The sequence below is a fragment of the Panthera tigris genome, chromosome A3 (genome assembly GCF_018350195.1).
Source record: "Panthera tigris isolate Pti1 chromosome A3, P.tigris_Pti1_mat1.1, whole genome shotgun sequence".
NCBI lineage: Eukaryota > Metazoa > Chordata > Mammalia > Carnivora > Felidae > Panthera > Panthera tigris.
In genome coordinates, this window is record NC_056662.1 from 89,829,028 (window position 1) to 89,848,642 (window position 19,615).

General features: G+C 45.6%; 1 protein-coding gene across 12 annotated transcripts in view; it reads right to left on the reverse strand.

Moving 5' to 3' along the window:
* The window catches only part of SLC4A5 (solute carrier family 4 member 5), a 116,607-nt gene that overhangs the window by 4,213 nt on the left and 92,779 nt on the right, over positions 1-19,615 (reverse strand). For 10 of the 12 annotated variants that reach the window (XM_042981761.1, XM_042981758.1, XM_042981756.1 and 7 more), the window contains 8 exons: positions 18,245-18,445; positions 13,466-13,579; positions 11,883-12,044; positions 10,950-11,128; positions 9,627-9,699; positions 5,729-5,797; positions 4,941-5,114; positions 2,565-2,720 (listed from right to left, as the gene is read on the reverse strand). In XM_042981761.1, the coding sequence (XP_042837695.1) occupies positions 2,565-2,720; positions 4,941-5,114; positions 5,729-5,797; positions 9,627-9,699; positions 10,950-11,128; positions 11,883-12,044; positions 13,466-13,579; positions 18,245-18,445 (1,128 nt within the window). Of the gene's footprint in view, positions 1-880; positions 966-2,564; positions 2,721-4,940; positions 5,115-5,728; positions 5,798-9,626; positions 9,700-10,949; positions 11,129-11,882; positions 12,045-13,465; positions 13,580-18,244; positions 18,446-19,615 lie in introns of all 12 variants that reach the window. The other 2 variants (XM_042981766.1, XM_042981765.1) reach the window with 1 other exon arrangement.

Genomic DNA, 19,615 nt, shown 5'->3' on the forward strand with positions numbered 1-19,615 from the left:
GGTGTGAGGCATGGGTGAGGCCAGGGAAGAGTGAGAAAGGGTGATGGAAATATACAAATGGCAAGGAGGAAGGAGAATTAGAAACAAAAAAGGAAAGATACCTCTGACAGAGAGTGATGGGAAGCCCTTCAAGGGCCCTGGCAGGATTCTAATCTGGGTCCTTTAGAAAAGTGGCAAGTCCTATATTAGGAGCACTGGGGTCAGGACTCAAGTGGAATCTTTCTGACTACTCTCAGACAAGGCTATGTTGTCTTGACAGAAGTGTCCACTGGGAGGGCGCTGATGCTGGGAGGGGGTAAAGGCAGCCACAGATCCCCCAGGATCTTCGTAGGCAAAGCCCCATCTCTCCCAGACAGCCTCCATTTCAGCAGGAGGAAGGTACTTGTGATTCATATGGAAGCACAGCCCAACCACTAAAACCTCCCCTTCTGACAAAAATTTGTGATCCCAATGCTATACTATTTCTCTAAAGGAGACAACTCAGCTGGGATTTGAACTCCCAATCATTTTCAATAACCACTGGAAAACATGGGAGGTTCAGGGATTCAGGATTGGGTAAATGTGGTCTGAAACGATTCAAGAGAGGGCCAGGTAGTGCCATAGACATCAGGAAGCACCAGGGGAAAGGAAGGAATGAAGGACTTTGCCTAAATGGAAGTGAAGATTGATTACTGGCGTCTGCAGGGTTTGATTCTGGGTTTCTATTTGGTTGAAGTCTCAATCCTTGTGACCCAGTTCTCATTGAACTCTGCCTACCACAGGAGTCCTCTAGCTTCTAAGACTATTAGATCCCCCTGAATTAAAGATGAAAGTTCCTTGGAGGAAGAGCTGGAGGATTAGTAGTAAGTAGGAAGGGAGAGACACCATGTGTTTTACTTACTGGCAATGCAGTGGATACCATTTTGGGGATCTGACTGGACACTTTCCATGGGAATCTTTATAACTGAGGGAGGAGGGAACTGGGGCTGGAGAGAAACAGTGGGAAAAGCTGATAAACACCAGCAATACAACAGCTTTGGCTTTCTTGCCAAGATGGAAAATACATGCACCACAATGTGTGCCAACCACCATCCTCTTTACATCTAAACACTTAGGAGGTGCTACAAATACCCTGGGGCCCGGTGAGGAGCAATCATAGTTAGCCTGCTGTCCTAGACAAGACAGAACTCTTCCAGGAATGTTATTGATCAGAACAGTTTCAACTGTTAGAGTAACCAATCTCTTGGGAGTGAATCTCACACAATGGCTGGTGTTGCTGTAAAGACACGTGTAAAATGAATTTATGTAAATAGAATCCCATTTTTCCATTGAATTTTTCATGCTTTTCCCCAACCCTGCAGAAGTTCCTGGCACGTGGTAGCCACTCAAATATTTATTGAATGAATCAATGAAAGAATAAGTATTTGTCTTTAAAAGGCACTTAGATTCTCCGTTTCTCTGTTCTCAAGCCTATCTTTGCAAACCAACTAAATCACCAATGAAAAACATGTGAATGAATGATGGGCCTCTTGAAGAGGAAAGTAATTAAGGACAAGGGGAGTTTGGGACTATCACTACCATCAGAAGATGGTTTGATTGCCACTAATCAAGGATCTGTCTGTGAACAGCTCTGATCTGCAAAAGGCAAAATCACTAGAACAGTTCAAGATAGATGCAGAGATGTGGGTTCAGGTCAAACCGGGAGAATGCAAGGACAGGCATGGTGTTAGGAGATGGCATGGGTAGCTTAGCATATTGGAAATGATCAAATTCAAAGTCAGGAACAGTTTTCTTAATTCCCTTTTAGACATTTAGCCATATGTCCATCTTGGGTAAACTACTTCCCTTTTGGGGGACCATTTCATCATCTGTAATAAGCACTTGAACTAGATAATCTTCCTGCTTAACATTTTGTGATTTACTGTAAGCTCTGGACTGGCTTCCTGTCTGTTGACTCCCTGGGTATTTTGGGGGTGGGATGGGAAGGAAGCATGAGAGAAGAAGGGTAGATGGGGCAACCAGGTGGTCCCCAGCATCTGAGGAGTGTAGCCACTCTCCTTTCAGGGAGGACATAGCATCTCCCCCCACCTTCTTCCCTAATACCCCAAGGGCAGGCCAAGCAAACCTTGTCCCCCAGTCCTTACAACTGTCCAGGAGTCTAGTCTACTGATGTGGGTACCCATCAGACTTCTCCCCTGAGGTCTGCTCTATTCTTTGGAGATCAGTCCTCATAATCTCCATGATGGAGCTGAGTCTTCTGCCCCGTTCCATCAAGGACCTGCACTGCTGTTGATAATGGCCCCAGGAACTCACAGAAATGGGAAAGAGTGAGCGTGGCAACCAGCCTTTCCCTGGATTGGGGGGGGGGTGGTTCATTCACTGTGGCCCTCCCTGAGAATATTCACATAAGCAAACAAGCTCTCAGCACCCCACACCAGTATGAGGAGAAGCCTCAGCTCATCCTGGACTAGGCCCAGGTGATCACAGCTGACCACTTGAGAAGCTACCTCCTCCTTGACCCTGCCAGAAATGGAGGGAGGGTTTCTTGATCTTTTCCCTTGACCCTGGCCTCACGTCCTCCCCACCTCCTCATCACTGTCCTCAGGGACCCCTTTCCTTCTCTTCTTCTTCTTATCCGTCTCCTTCTTCTCTTTCTCTGGGAGGATATTGTCAATCCAGGCCAAATCATGCTGGGAGAAGATGAGGTCCAGAAGCCTTCGAACGATGATGAGGCCCAGGATCTGTGGTGAGAGTTCAGAGAAAAACATGGGCTCAAGGCCCCAAAGTCAGACATTGTTTTTTCTCTCTCAGTCAGCTATACTCAGGGACTTTTTCTGGTGCCTTTGGAGCCATCTCAGATCTCCCACAAAACATCATTCACTTTCTGCCCAGCTTGGTTCCTCTCATCTGGTCTTTCCTCAGTTGACTAACAAAGCCTATCAGTGACCCAGGGGATGGAGCCTGTTGCAGCTGAGGACCAAGGACTAGAGAACTACAGTTATTCTTTAAATCAGTGGTCCTCAAACTTGAGCTTCCATCGAAACACCTGGAGGACTTGTGAATACACACACTTCTGGGTGCCACCCCCAGAGGTTGTCATTCAGCAGGTCTGGGGTGGGGCCTGAGGATCTGAATCTCTAACAAGTTCCCAGGAGATATGGATATTTCTGGATCAAAGATCACATTTTGAGACCCACTGTCCCTATTTCTGAGAGCTGCCAATCTCTCTGCTAACAAAGTATAAAGCATACTGAATAAAGTGTACTGGGATATCCAGAGTTTTTACAGTAAAGTCTAGAAAGTTTGGTTCTGTTTGGGATAAATGAATTAAAGAGAAAACACATGTGCACTTTGGGGAAGATTAAATACTGGCCTTTCAATAGACTCAATGGGCTCAGAGTAACTAGTTATAAATATTGCCCCTTCACTACCAAGAACTGGCCATCAAATGAGATCAGGAAGAAAACCATTCAGTTGAATTTAACTCTGGCTCCTCACTGACCCTTTCTAGAGAGCAAGTAGATCTAGGGAAATGGACAGACCTGGGTTTTGAAAATCCTGGCTCTGAAAACAAAATAGTGATTGCTAGGGACAGGGGTGGGAAGAGGCACTGTCTGCATAGAAATGGCATGAGGGCATTTTAGGGGTGATGGAACTATTTTCTATCATGGCTGTGGTTGCGGAACCACTACTCTGTGCATTTGTCAAAACTCAGAACCACAGAGTGAATTTTACTGCGTGTAAATTAAAAAAAAAATCAATGAAGGGAAGGTAGGGGAATCTTGGCTCTGCTCCTCCTTGTTGTGTGAGCTAGGTAACTTACGCATGCTCTCTGAGCCTCAGCTTTCTCACCTGTAAAGTAGGATTAGTAATAGTACTTCAGGTCTAGTGTGGACTAAATGAAACAGCACTCCATACATGCTAATTGTGACTATAATTTCATTTCTCCTTGTTAACACTGAACCCCATGAGGGCTCCATTGGGGAGGATCCATTTCCCTTTCCTTGACTGCATATTTATGCTCACCTGGTATATTACAAATACCAATGCCTGGGTTTCCCCAAAAGACACTGATTTAATTGAGCTGGGATGAGGTCTGGGCACACAATTTTAAAAAGCTCCCAAGTGATTCTAGTGGTCACCCAGGGTTGAGAATCCCAGGCAAGCACATTACAAATCCCACCTCTGCATCCTCACTTTGGCCTCTAGTCTGGCCCTGCCAGGCTTTGGGGCCCACCCAGGGCTTTCCCTAAGTACTAACCCACAGGCTCCAGCAGTAACCGCCTCCCCCCCACCCCCAGCCCCTACCCCCAGCAGGGGCCTGGGGCCATTTCCCCTGGGTGGGATTATCTAGGGGCCAGATGCAACATGTTATTGGCTGTTCTTTTCACTTTTAATTCTGGAATAATTTCAAGATTATATAAAATTTCAAGAATAGTTAAAGAATCTCCTGCACTTTCCACAACTTCACCAAACCTCACGTTCGTGACATTAGACTATGAAATTCTTACTCTTTGGCTCTAGTTCTCCTCCCCACCCACTTATCTTTTCAAATTGTTATTTTGAATAGTTAAAAGAGTTATATTTATTTAGTACAGGTGTTCCTCTGCACTTGGTTTGAATTTTGACAGTGGGGACTTTGTGTCCTTGTTGACTTTGCCCAGCTTCTCCATTCTATCCCAGAGCCGGTAGGTTGGTGGGCTTTTGCGTTTTGCTGAGTGCCTGAAACTGAGTTGGGTGGAGACCTGTGGGTCCGCCCCCCGCAGGGGACCATTCTCCCCCCACTTTGGCACCCCCCCCCCCACGCTGCTCCGTCTGGCCTGCACTCACGATGCGAATCTTGTCCGTGCTTGCCTCTGTGACCCTGAGAGAGTCAGACCATCTGCGACGGTGGACCTTCCCGCGGACACCTGCCCAGGGCCAATCCACTGAGCAGGATGGGGAGCCCACGCCCACCTTACCATGACCGGAAAGATGATGGCGGCCATCGTGGACTTGAGGATCCAGAGCACCGCCAGGCAGAGTATTTGCACCAGGGTGAAGAGGTGGATTCGGCGCAGGGGCACGTGCCGCAGAAAGGCGTGGTCTGGCTGGTGCTTGGCTGGCATCAGGAAGAGCTTGCAGCGTTCCCAGAACTGTTGAGAGTGCAAGGCTCAGCCAGGTGGTGGGGACACCTTGAGTGAGGTGGCCTTGCTGGGAGCTTGGGACTGGGGGAAAGGGTGATGCGGCAGGGTCTCATAGAAGGTAGACCCTCGTCGGTACTAAGGACGTACCGGAGGGGACTGGAGGTCTGGGAGGGGGGCCTGAGCCCTGCCCGAGGAGCGGGCCACAAATGAAAACTATGCACATTCAAGGAAAATGCAACTAATTGCAACACAAACTATCCAAGACATCTGGTGCATCACGGTAAATAAAGAACAAAACAAAATGTTTTCTTCCGCCAGAGTTGCCTTAGAGAAGAGATGTAGTGAAATGCTCATTGGAGTCAGACCCATCAGGGTTTTGAATCCTGAGCCTATTTGCTCATCTGTAAAATAGGTAACACAGCACCTATTTATATAGATTTCACTATAGAAGACCTATAAAGTGCCCGATATAGTTATTTTACTTGGCACACGGTAAATGGCAGTATCTTTATCACCATTATTCTTCCACGGCGCTGGGAAAGCAAGCACTTGGGGTTTGGGCAACATGGCAGCTGACTCCCATCCCATCAGCCTGGCGGTGGTTGGGGTGGGGAGAACCTTACCTGGATGCCATTCAGGGAGGCCACGCCCATGTAGAGGAAGACTCCATACAGCACGGGCAAGGGGATGTACTGAAATGAGACAGGGATGCGGAGCTTTGGACCCGGCTTCTGCCAGGGGCAGGCTGTTGGCTGCCCTCTTCTGCACGACGGTGCCTGCCAAGTCACAGGCAGCCTGGCCTCCCTCAGCTTGCCCCTAGCCATGGAGGAGTGGGATGTTCTGGGGAACTGAGCCTCTGAGCACTGATCTGGAGCCAGTGTCATGGGAAGGGCTGACCTGCCCCCTTCTTTCTGTGCAGCTGCTCTCCCAGCCTGGCTGCCCTCTTTTGGTCCCTGCAGAAGCCATGTGCTTTGGCTGAAGACACACCTTCTGGAACATGGGAAAAGCTCCATAGAAAGCCCCCTGTTTATTCTTGTCAGCTTCTACTTCCAGCCCCAGCGGAAGACTGCCTCCCACCCCAAAAAAGCTGCATTGCTCTGGGGACCTTTAGTGAGCTGACCTACATTAGCAGAGAGTACCTGCTGATTAACAAAAATCATATACCACACACAATTGGATTTTAAAAAGAAGCAAAACAGATGTGTATATGGTTTGATGGCATCTTTCCTTCCAGTCATGCTCACAGGTAGTTTGTTAGCTTTTTAAAAAATGGGATCATACATATCATTCACACTGTTCTACAGATATCATTATGACTTTTTAGAAGCTTTTGAGGTATTTCTCTACCGTCTCTCTAAGCTGTGTTTCTGCTTCTTTCATCCTTCCCTTTATCTGCCCCTTGGGCTTACCATTGGGAACAAGACTCTGCCTCGATTCCAGGGTTGTCATATTGGAACATGTGGCAGAACACAAGTCCTGTACCCAACTTTTAGATGCCATTTAGGATGTCCATAAATCCAACCGAATAAATAACCGCTCTTTTAAAATAAATTGGGCATATCTAAAATAAATTAGACTTGGTTCAGTTTTTAAACACAAACCATGATTTGGACCTATAAAGCATAAACTTTAATTCAAGACATTGATCTTAAAGTAAAGAAGGGAAATCTGGGCCATTGCATCATTCCATTTGTACATGGCTTATGGGATTTTTGCCTAATTACGAAACAAAGTAAAAAAAAAAAAGAAACAAAACTTTCCATGAACAACACTGTCCTAATCATTTTCAAAGTGTGGGAGCAATTGAGAGAGAAATAAAATCTTAAATAAAAGACTTAGCTACTGTCTGTAATAACACAAATTTAGATGGCTTAAAACTTCCCTGTGTGAAAACCACATCAAACAGGAGAACTGAGCTAACTCTTAGATAATTTGCAGTTACCAGTGCCTGGTCCTAAAGTCCCCTATCAACCCTAGTAAATTATCTCCTGTCCTGTCACTTGTAAGCTCAAACAGCTTTCTTGGCAAATCCCAAAGGCCCATGACATCACACTCCGGCCAGTGATGGGCTGTGATCTAAAATTCTATATTAGCACAAATATTCCTTGGATGCCCAAAGACAGGCTCTTTTCAAGTATTAATGAAACAGTACAGTGGCAAAAAAAAAAAAAAAAAAGTGCCTCTAGGTCCACTTTCTACCCTCTATTGGAGGAGTCAACAATGATCACAAACATAAGACAGCCCTCCCATATAATTTGAGACCATGAGAACAACTCATGGAGCTCAGAGGGGGAGCTACTGATATGGTCTAGGCTCCCCTGAGGCAGACTTCTGAAATCTACAGTACGGAACAGTAGTGGCAAGGTGCAAGCAAAACCTGAAACAAGACAAACCTTCAGGGTTTGGGATGGACTGAGTAAATCATTTATGCTGCCTGTCAGATAACATGGCCTCCTCATCCCCCAGAGCCCTTGTGTGGCAAGATAACCAAAGATTTGCAAATTGGTGTTGAAAGGGCTGAAGATTAACACCGGTCCTCTAGCAGTAAAAATCACTGTCTAAAATTAGTATACATCCACCAAGGGGGAGATTTCATTCTTTAGTGCTCAAAGTATAGTCTTTGGACCAATGTTATTGGAATGACCTGTGAACTTGTTAAAAATGCAGAGTTTTGGGTCTCACCCAGACCTCCTGAATCAGTATCTTTTTTAAAAATAAAGTTTCAATTTTAATTCCAGTGTGGTTAACATACAGTATTATAATAGCATCTTTCTTTAACAAGATTCCCAGGTGATTTTTATACACATTAAAATTTGAGAAGCCTTTAGAGCAGAATTCTACTGGATGAACTGGTACAAAGGTAGAGTTAATAACCAACTTAGAAACATTGATAAAAATAGAAACACTGATAACTAGGATCCTTTAAAATTTGCAGCACCCAGGAGACCTCTCCTCTTTTGGCTACATAAACAAGAATTAAAGATCTCAACTAAGGTATGTTTTGGGTATAAGTTCTCCGAGGCTGATAGGTACTCAGCTATGCCTAATTTGACAGACACGGGCAAACATAGAGTTGCAGAAAGTTAAATAAGCTTTATGGAAAATTTTTCTTATTGGAAGTAAATGCTGGGATTAAATCTAGGACCTCAGATCTGGGTTAAGTCATAGTTTTCTTGAACTGGTTATACAGAATATCTTTTCTTTCACCTAAATTTAATGTAGTATTTAGTACTGGTGTCAGCTAGTGATAATGCTTTCATCACTTAACCAATTATTTTGAAAGCCTATCTCTTTTTTCTGTTGCTGTTGTTAGAGATGATTTTCTTTTGCTTGGTTAAGATGGAAGACTCTTGAATAAGATAGTTGTCAGGTTGTGATGGGGAAGGTCTGTCTCAAAGACACTCTTCAGCTCTCATTCCCAGGAGCCGTTTTGGGTGGAATCAGTCTCTGAAGAAGTGTGTGTAAAGTTGGTGGCTTCCTCTGAAAGCCTATGTTCATAAAAAAGTACAAAACTATAAATAAAATAAAACAAAACAAAAAGGTATGTACCTTAATACAATCAAATGAGAAATCCTAAATCTTATGATCAAGAAAAATCTAGATAGGTCTTCTCTGCTATAAAATGTATCAAATAGATTAATTGGTGGTGAATAAAATGATATTGTATTTTTTCCACTCTTACTGTAAAAGAACTTGGGTAGGACTTTTCAGATCATTTTGTCATTGAATACAATGATGATACCGGAGCTTTTGGAGCTCTGTAGACTCGTGGAAACTTTTCCATGATGGTCTGAGTAATAATGAACATTGCCCCATATTTGACTTTAGAATAAACCAAACCTGGCAACACTCTGGTCATGGACTTGTGGCCTCCAGAACTGTAAGAAAGTAAGTGTTATGTATGCTTTCCAGTCTGTGGAATTGTGTTATGGTAGCAAATGAATACAACAGGTGAGTTGCTGAATTGGACAGAGACATCTGAGCAGAAAGAGACTGTTCTGGGGACCCAGGCTCTGAATATACTCCCATTTGATTTCATCTCTTCCAGTTGGTCTGGAGGGACATGAGCAAAAGGAGCTTCCAACTGTGTGGGGAAAAATCAGTTATGTTCCCAAGAGATGTAAGAAGAGGAGCAGAGAACAGGCCGCAAGATAATCTATAAAAGGCTTCCCTCTGTAAGTTTTAAACTTCAGAAAATGGGTGAGCAAAGAGGCATCTAGTGAGCCATAAACCACAACGTGGAAAACATAACCTGCTTGGGAAGCTCTGATCCAAGCAAGGATGGAACTTGGCCAAACTTTCTGAGGGAAGAATGCCCTCCAGAAAGGTGGAAAAGATCAGTGAGGTTTGCCTGGTCCCGATTATAAGCAATGCAACATTCCAGAAAACAAGGATGACGATGAAATATCTCTTTGGGTCCTTCTTTTTTAGGGTTCATGTGGCGACCCTCTCCCCAACTCAGGCATCAAGTCAGTGCCTTCTCAGGTGGCTAGGGCTCTGAGATAGGGTATAGAGCCTTACCTTCAGAATAGGAGCCAGGAAGACAGAGATGCCCGTCAGGATGAAGACAATGGTGCCGGTCACTCTTTGTTCCCTGGAAGAGAAGGGCACATAGTCACGGTGGACTGGGAGATGCCCCATCACCATCCTAGCCCTTTGGCCCTCCGTGTGCACCTAAAGGTTGTGTCCAAGGCCCTAGCCTCTGTCTTGTTTCCCCATTCCAGAGAATAAACCTGCTGCCTGGGCCCAGCTGACAGGTACATGGGAGGAGAGGAGCCCTGACCAAGGCAGTTTGTAGGGGCATTTGGGAGGTTGTCCAGTGCAGTGACTAACAGTGGAGGTACTTGAGCCAGACTGACTTGGGTGTGTAGTTAAGTGGCATCAGGAAAGGCCCTAAATGTCTTCAGCCTCAGCAAAAGAAAGATAATGACAACTGCTTTGGGAGTTGCTGTGAGAATGAAATGGGATATACATTGCTTATTATCCCTGCCATTTGATTGTAATAAGATGTTACATTTGTGGGGCATGACTAAGAGGAATCGGAGGAAGGGGGCCTGGCAGAGCAAATATGTTTTCCTGAGGGCCCAGGCCCAGGCACAACCCAAGTGGGAACTGAGGCCTGGGGGGCAGATTGTTCAGGCCCAGTCCTCTAGGGCTCAGGGGTCCAGGAGGGGACCCTGCCCTGACCAGAGAAGGCTCACCCCAGGGAAGCTGGGTAGCCAAGGTATCCTACAGTAGTGAGGAGAAACTTTTTGAACAGCCAGTGTCTGGTGTGGGCTCACCCCAGAGCCCCTAAGAGGCACATGCCTGCCTGTAACAGGTATGGGATTCACATGGACTTGAGAGAAGGAGGATTGAGGGAATGGAAGTGATAGGCCATGAGCCACAGTCTAGGGAGTGGCAGTGGTCCTGGGAAGACTCTCTGGATGAATGGGAATTGGGTAGGACCTGTACCCACAAGAGGGGTTGGGGGACAGTGGTAGTGGGGGTCTTGAAGAAGAGAAGACAAAAGGACAGGTCAGAGGGGAATGTGGAGACATTGAGTAGCCTATGCAGGTGAGTGGTCAGTGTGCATACAGACTGTGGTGGGATACTGCTTGCAATCCATTACCAAAAAAACACTACTTAGAACTGAATTTTTGTTTCCTTCCTCTCTCCCTCAGGAATATTACTTCCATCCTTGCGGTTCCTGGGTTGTCAGAGAGCAGGGCCCTTTTAGCCCAGATACCTCGATGGTAAAAAAAAAAAAAAAAAAAAAAAAAAAAAAAAAAGCAACATCTGCTTCCCTTCTCCCAAAATCAATACCCCTGCCCAGGCGGTCCCCAGTCACCGCTCCCCACCTACCTGACCCCCAGAAACTGGGGCTGCTCCCCAGGGGCACTGGTCTCCGTCTCCATCTTGAGGCTGTCGATGTGGGCGATGGAGATGACCGTGGCTGCCACATACCAGGGGAGCCCCATGAAAGAGCACAGGGCCATGAGGATGCCCACCCAAAACAGGTCCAGATGGTAGCCAGCAGCCTTCTGCATGGGGCAGGAGGAGGGTTGGTATGGGGTGAGGAAGATAGAAATCTCCCCAAAGCAGCCATTTTATGGAACACGGTTCAAAGGCTCCCCTCAGCATTCAATAGGTGCTCTTAGGGTGCTGCTACCCTGTAGTGTTCAGGCCTCCCAACCCCAGGGTTTGCTGAGCCAGGGAAGGGACACAGGAAGGTGAGGAGAAGGGTGTTCAGGCTTGGAGAGGCCTTGGGCTTGGGTCCTTGGGAAGAAGTTTTCCTACCAGTGGCCATAATATCTCTGTAGTTCTTGAACAAGAGGCCTTGGCTGGGGTAGGTCTTGGGATGGGGGAGAGGGTAGCCCAAATCTCCTCAAACCCAGAGGCAGGGAGCGAGTTGCAGAGGCCAGGAGGGCTTAGGATTCTCTTCTGCCTCATGGTTCTAGGTCAAAATTTCCCGTTAGGCTCTGCTCAGACTCCCAAGTTCCTGTCAGGAAGCATGGAGCCAGAAGGTCACTTTGGGAGAAACAAGGAGCCTGTGCCCAGTAGCCCACCCTGGGCTTGGTCCTGATCCTTGGATCAAGTCACCCTGGCTCTGGTGGCCTTACCTACATCTGGAGGTCACATTTCCCTACACATGCACCAGAGCTCCACAGTCTTCTGACCTCATATCTTGTTTCGTAAATGGCCTCAAATTTTGACAGAAGCACCATCTTCCTTCTTTTTCCTTCTGACTTTGTGGGAAGAAAGAAGTGGTGTTCCTGCTCCTAGCACCCGCCTCACCCTCAGCTTGTTCTCCTTCCGGTTGACTATGACGGCTGTGATCTGCTGGTCCATGAAGATCAGGATGGTCACCAGCAGGGCAGGTAGGATGCTCGCCAGGTACACCCACCACGGGTTCTTCCCAAAGGGGGCCACGAACCAACCTCGGTCAGGCCGCGTAGGCTGAGCGGAACAAATGGAAAGGGCACTTTTCTCTCTCCTTTGTCCCAGTGCACTTGCTGTCTGGGGCCCCACTCTCCCTGCCCTCCCACCCCCAACCTGGGGTGCTTTTTGAGTGCAATCTTTTCCTTTCAAGATGTTAGGCACCTGCAACTTTAAAGAGACCATGGAGGCAGACAGACTTGGGAAGGACATGGTGTCTGCTGAACTAAGATCACTGGTGGCAGCCACCCTGCGATTGGTTGGGAATGGGGAGGTGCAGAGCCAGAGGCTGTTGGGAAAGAGCTTGCAGTCACTAACTGCAAGATAACAAGAAGCGAGAATGAGACCCAACAGGCAAGAATACAGAGCCTGACGCTTCTGCCTCTCCTCTGAGTCACCTGTCTGGGGAGCATTATAGGATGCTCTGTAAAACACCAAACATTAATTCAGACTTGCATATTAAGAATGAGGGATTAAAACTGAGAATAAACTGAGGGTTGATGGGGAGTGGGAGGGAGGAGAGGGTGGGTGATGGGCATTGAGGAGGGCACCTGTTGGGAGGAGCACTGGGTATTGAATGGAAACCAATTTGACAATAAATTTCATATTTAAAAGAAACGAGGGATTATCTGTGTAGGGGCTGGGCTGAAATTTATCTTTTGTTTTATCTAAGAGAAAGAGGTACTTTCTGTGTTTAAATTACTTTAGGAGCCCTGAAGTAATACCGAGGAGGTCAAGCCCTCAAAGGCAGGGAGGGTCATTTCTAGAACCTCCAAGCCCAGTGCAGGTGGATGGTGCTCCTTGTGAGGGAGCAGGGCTTGAGTTTAGCCACGAGCAAATGCCAACTCAGGACTGACTGGGACTTTGTGCAGCAGTGATTCTCAAACTGGCAGGTTCCAGAAAGCCCTGGACGGCTTGTTAAAGTGCAGAACTCTGGGTCCCACTCCCAGACCTTCTGATTCCACAGGTCTGGGGTGGGGCTGAGAATATGTATTTCTAGTAAGTTCCCAGGTGATAATGTGATATTAGTCTGGGGACCACACTTTGAGAATCGGAATTCTAAGGGATCATTTTCAATAGACCCCAGGTGGCCCTGCTTATAGACTGCCTGAGCCATGGGATTGTAGACCCTTAAATGGAAATCAGGGAGGCTTCTGCCAGGCTGGTGGATGGGTTTCAGTACCCTCTCCTTTCAGTGGCTACACTGCAACATTTCACTGTGAATAAGTCTCCAGCCTACCATCTCAAGGGACCCCCCCCCACCGCCCCCCCCCATCCCCACCCCACCGCCGAGGCTGTGGGGAGGAAGGGCGGAGCATACACACAGAACCCACAAGTCGCTTGGCTAAGAGTATATGAAAGTTTGATCAGCACAGAGGGGAAAATAACTGCAGCTGGTGGGCAGGCAAAGTTAATGCCTGGAGCAGGGGCCAGGGGCAAACCTTGATGACGCTGGGCACATGCAGCTTGGGGGTTGCCAGACCAAAACAGGCATCAATTCCACAGAACAGCAGGATGGAGAAGATAATGGAAAAGTCTGCTACCAGAGCCCGGACCTGCAGAAAGGAGATGGACAAGTGAATGAAGCACCCTCCTGCTTCCTGAAGGACTGAGTCCTCCAGCAGCACAAGAACGGTTAAGAACTTGGGCTCTGAAGTCAGCAGACCTAGGTTCGAATCCTGGCTGTGCCCTTGCCAGCTGTGTGACCTTGGGGAAGCATATCGTCTCTTGGATTCTCAGTTTCCTCATCTGCAAAATGCAGATAATGACAGCACCTACCACATAGACATAAGTGAGCGCTGACACATTCAGAGGGCTTTGCATACATTACTGAAAGTGGGAAGTGTTATATCCACATGGCATGGTAGCCATTGCTGAAGATATTTCCTGGTATGACAGTCTGAACTCATAAGGGGTGGTGAGGGCAAGGCTAAAGTCTAACGGAAATCCTAGCTCCTGAGAATGTGTGGCACATTGCTGTACTGCCACCTGGGCTGGGAGGGAGCTCCTCGGTTCTGCTGGGGACCCCTGTCTGCTCTCAGACCTTCTATCCATGAGAAGTCCTTACCCTCTTGCTCCGTCTCAGGATGCCCATCCTAGACCAGGTTCCTGACCTCACCCCCCTGCCCCCTGACCAATGTCTACACTGCCACCTTGTCTGTATCTCTTCAGAGATAGCAGTTTCCAGAGAACAATAGGGAAAGAAGTTAGGAAGGGCAGGGGCAGGCGATGGATGACACATTGAATGCATTCCCTATACCCCCTACTCTTCTTTAAAATTGTTAGTAAAATAACATATACAATTAATTAAAAACCCACAGAGTGTAGAAAGCAAAGTCCCCTACGCACCTGTCCTCATTTCAGATATATCCATATGTCTGCTTGATTTTAGTTGTTCTGGTGATTTCCTCCATGTCATTATCTAATATGCTATACTTTTGGGGTGCCTGGGTGGCTCAGTCTGTTAAGCGTCCAACTTTGGCTCAGGTTATGATCTCACCGTTCATGCGTTCAAGCCCCACTTCGGGCTCTGGGCTGACAGCTCAGAGCCTGGAGCCTGCTTAGGATTCTGTGTCTCCTTCTCTCTCTGCCCCTCCCTCGCTCATACTCTGTGTGTGTATCTCTCTCTTAAAAAAAAAATAATAAAAACATTTAAAAAACTTAATATGCTATACTTTTATATTTTGATTTACTAATTTAAAGCCTCATCTACTGATAAAGATTTAGCTTACTTGCACCATCCTTCCTGCCCTTTCCTCATTCCCAATCTTTGCAAGTTATTTTTAACCTCTTTCTATGGGTTTCCTTTGTACTTCCAAGTTATGAAATTAAACCTCTCTTTCCGCTGGCTTTGCCAGTCCCTCTCATGCTCCATCATGTGAGGCTAGCTGCCCCCACCCACCATCCTCTTCCATCCGTGACTCCTCCATGTTGGTCTTCACATTGTCAAGGCTGAGAACGATCATACTGTCTTCCATAAACATATGTTTTTTGTGTGTTTTATCTGTGAATTGATTCTAAAAGTTGAAAATCAACAACAGCTTAATATTACTACAAGCAGATAAAATATTGGTCATGGCAGAACCAAGCAGTATGCACATTTACGACTCTCTTTCTGCAATACTCCCAACATCCAGATCAAAAAGTTATTAAGTTAAACCAATGAATTTGCCATTTTTTAATAGGGTAAAGCAGTCCAATGCAGGCCATATACTAGGTCCAACCTAGTATAAAGGTGTATATAATAAACAGCTGTGAACTCTACCTTAAAAATGAAAATATAGCCATTCAGTCGATGCCTCTCTGTCATCCAGTGGCATCCCTGTCCCTGCTCTCTAGACAGATCCACTGCTCTGAATTTGGATTTAATTATTTCCATGAATGTCTTTATACTTTTACTAAATACGTATGCAGCCCTAAACAAAATATGACATTGTTTAGCACATTTTATTTATTAAAAAAATTTTTTTTTAAGTAAGCTCTATGCCCAATGTGGGGCTTGAACTCATGACCACAAGATCAAGAGTCACATGCTCTACCTACTGAGCCGGTCAGGAGGAGCCCCCAGCACGTTTAAAAATTTTACATAAATGGTTTCATATTATTTGTAATATCCTGCAGTTTGCTTTCTTTGCTCAACCTTGTGTTGGAGCTATTTTTCCTTATGGATACATGTGGTTGTAGTCTATGTGTATGCATTGCTGCTTTATGTTCCTATGACTGTTGCCCATTTCTGTCTTCATTCTCCTGTTGATAGGTCAATCTGGATTATTTTCATTGTTTTCCTCTTAAAAATCAATGCTTCTAAGAGCATTCTTGCACACATGTGACAATTTCTCTGGGGTGTATTCCTGAGAGTGAAAATGCCCACTGGAAAATCATATTCATCTTCAGTTCCATCAGAGAGTGCCACTGGCTCTCTGAATTGCTTGTTCCTGTTTACACTCTCACCCGCTTTTCATCTCCAACATTTGTTATCCCTCAAGACCTTCATATTTTTACCAATCTGATGGATATGCAATGGTATAATCTCATCCTTCTCTGCAGTACTAAATCCCAGGAGGCAACAGAGTAATACGTAAGAAATTTGAGGGAGAAAAAGTTTGGGTAAAAAAATTTCCTATTATATGAATTATATTTCATTCTCCAGGAAATCAACATTCTCAGATGCAATCATGGCTCTAGAACTTTTATGTAAGAGGTGACTTGGATACGATCTAGTTGGAAGTGGAAGGGAAGGAATTTGCCTTGAGGATGCATTTGGGTTGCGAGCACTCTATTGTTTACTCAGCTTGTATATTGCAAAGCTCCCTAAAGAGCCTTTTATTTAGTCCTTATGAAATATTGGAAAAATCCAATCATTCATATCAGTTTTATCATCATCATCATTATCATCATCATTAGTTATAGTAGTTGTAGCAGTAGCCGTAATATTTATTTAAGATGGCTTTAGGAGAGTGCTCATGGGATTTATGGTGGAAGAGTGTTGCTAAAATTCTTCTGGGTGCCCCTTCCCATGGCACAGTTATTACTCACATATGCAAGTGCTGTTTTGATTAATTAATGTTTTATTCTGGCCAGAGAAAATGCAATTAAAACTAGTACTTAGCATCTCAATGGCATAAAAAGTCAAATACTCAGGAATAAATCTAATAAAAAATGTGCAAGAGTGTGGGGCATCTAGGTGGCTCAGTTGGTTATACATCCACCTCTTGGTTTTGGCTCGGGTCATGATCACATGGTTCGTGGGTTCGAGTCCTGAGTCAGGCTCTGCAGGGACAGCTTGAGATTCTCTCTCCCTCTCTCTCTCTGCCCCCTCCCACTTACACTCTCACTCTCAAAATAAATAAATAAACTTTTTTAAAAATGTGCAAGAGCTTAACGCCAAAACCTAAAAAAATTATGGAGAGAACAAAGAACTAAACAAATGGTGAAGTATATAATATTCATGGTCAGAGACTCAAAATTTAAAAGGTGTCAGTCCTCCCCAAATTGACATTTTTTAAAAAATATTTACTTAGTTTGAGAGAGAGAGAGAGAGAACATATGGGAAACAGAGAGAGAGGGAGAGAGAGAATCCCAAACAGGCTCTATGCTGTCAGTGCAGAGCCAGACATGGGGCTCAATCCCACAAACCTTGAGATCACGACCTGAGTCAAAATCAAGAGTTGGAAGCTTAACTGACTGAGACACCCAGGCACCCCTGACATGTAGAGTCAATATAATCCTATCAAAATTCCAACAAGTTTTTATTTTAGTAAAATTTACAATGCTTTTTGGAAAAGAAGGACAAAGAAGGAAAGTTTGGTCTGTAAGGCATACAGGCTTTGTATAAGTCACATAAATGAAGACTGTGATATTGGCATACAAATAAACCAGTCAAACAGAATAAAGAACCCAGAAACAGACCCCATCATATGTGAACATTTGACATATGGCAAAGGAGGTACTGCAGAGCAATGAGAAAGGATGGTCTTTAAAAACAAATTGCTGTGTGTGTGTGTGTGTGTGTGTGTGTGTGTGTGTGTGTGTGTAGAAACACTATCTCACACTATATGTCAAAAGTAATTCTGGTAGATTGTGAATATAACGTGAAAGGAAAAACAATGAAGCTTTTGGAAGATAACAGAATATCTTCTGTCCAATAGTCTCCTTGAGGAACATTTTGGTATATTTGATTATAATAAAACTAAGAATTTCTATTAACCAAAAGATACCACTAAGAAAGTAAAAAGGCCAGTAACATAGAAGATATCTGCAACACATATGATCACAAAAAGGTTTCTATCCTTTTTCTGTATAAGGAATTTCAAATCAGAAAGAAAAAGACAGCCCACCCAATAGAAAATGTGCAAGAGATTTAAATAGGCACTTCGAAGAAGAAAGTCAAATGGCTATATAGCCAACAAACACATAAGATTTTCAACTTCATTAGTCATTGGGAAAATGAACATTTTAAAAACACAATGAGATACTACTACACAGAAAGACTAAAGATAAAACTCTAACAATACCAAGTGTTGCCAAGGGGACTTGACAATAAGAGAACTCAGTTCTCTCTGACTCTAAACCCATGCTCTTAACTTGAAAAACCCTGGTGAGCCAGTGCTGATGCGATGTCCATCCTGTCAGTGGGCCACAACCCTCACAAGGAGACCCAGTGAGGCTTCCTTGTAAATTGCCTAACTGTAGGTCCCCTCCTAACTGCAAGGTGAGCTTACCTTGGTAGGGAAATAGCGGCTGAATTTGAACTTCTTCAGGGTCAGGGTCATGGAGTACGTCCCAAAGAAAAGGATGAAGGACATGAGTGCCAGGTCTGGGATGAACTGGCAGGAATTCCCCAGCAGCTGCCCACCGTAGTTCAGACACTCCTTCTTGCTCAGCAGGGACCAGTCCAGCGCTGTGAGGTTAAGGGGGTTGTACTTGGCGATGAAGCACAGGAGAGAAAGGGTCAGGGTCTTCCTGGGGGTTCAGCTGTATCCTCCCCCCTGTAGTCCCCAGGCAGCCCACACACCCCTCCCATGCCTCTACTGCCCCACTGGTCTCTCTCCTAGCTCAACTCTCCTGCTTTCCCTGTTCAATGCCACTGGTCTCAGCCAGGCTGGTCCACTCTGTCCTCAGAACAGGTTTTGTGTTTCCTTTGTTCCCCTTCTGTCTGTGTTGGTCCCTGGACCTGGAATGTGCTTCTCTCTATGAAACCAACTTTCCCAGCCTTCAAGACCAGATCACATTCTACTTTCTCTCTCTGAGGCTTTCCTCTCCAGCTTGCAGGGTACCTCCTGTCTCCATGGCTAGAAGGGCACATTTGGCCTATATTTGACACATGGCGTGCTCTGCTTTTGCTGTTTCATTACCTTTCATGTTTGTCTACACACGCATATTACAAGCAAGTTTGAGGGCAGGGGCCACGTCTGTCTATGTCCTTTTAGCTCTCAGAGTGCACACAGCTCCTTGCACATAGTAAGTATCCAGGCATAGACACTGGCTGATTCCAGCCTTCCTCCCTCAAAACCAGAATTTGAAAAATCTTAGGTTATTTTGCCAACTGAGCAGTCAGCTGCTTATGCAGGGGTAACTAAAGGAGCAACCTCAAGGGATCCAAAAAGTCCAAAGATCTCCCCCAAAGCCTGCCAGGGGCTGCCCTTCTCCTGATTTTGGACTTCCCACCATTGGAGCCGCTTAGGCTGGATACCTCTCCTGAGGGCCACTACTCTTCATTACTGGGAGAGGCAGACCAGACCTGATCAGGACTCGTGAGCACAAAAAACAGATCAGATTCAGCGAGGGGGGATTAATAACCTTTCTGGTGCTGGGGGTGGGGGTGGCATTGTTGGCTGGAATTGGAGGTGCTAGGTAGAAAGGCAAGAAAGAATATAGAAAGATGGCTAGGAAACTGTGACTATACCACTTTTGTGGCCCTGTTTACCATTCCTCACCCCTACCTCCCCTTCGTATGTGTGTGCATGTGCTTGTGTGATATTTCTGCACATTGATTTAGTAGAATGAGATGTGTTTTAAAGGGGGGCGGGGGTTGGCAGTATGTACTTAAGATAAAAATGTGCATTTCCACTGCTCCGCAGGTGATCCTGATG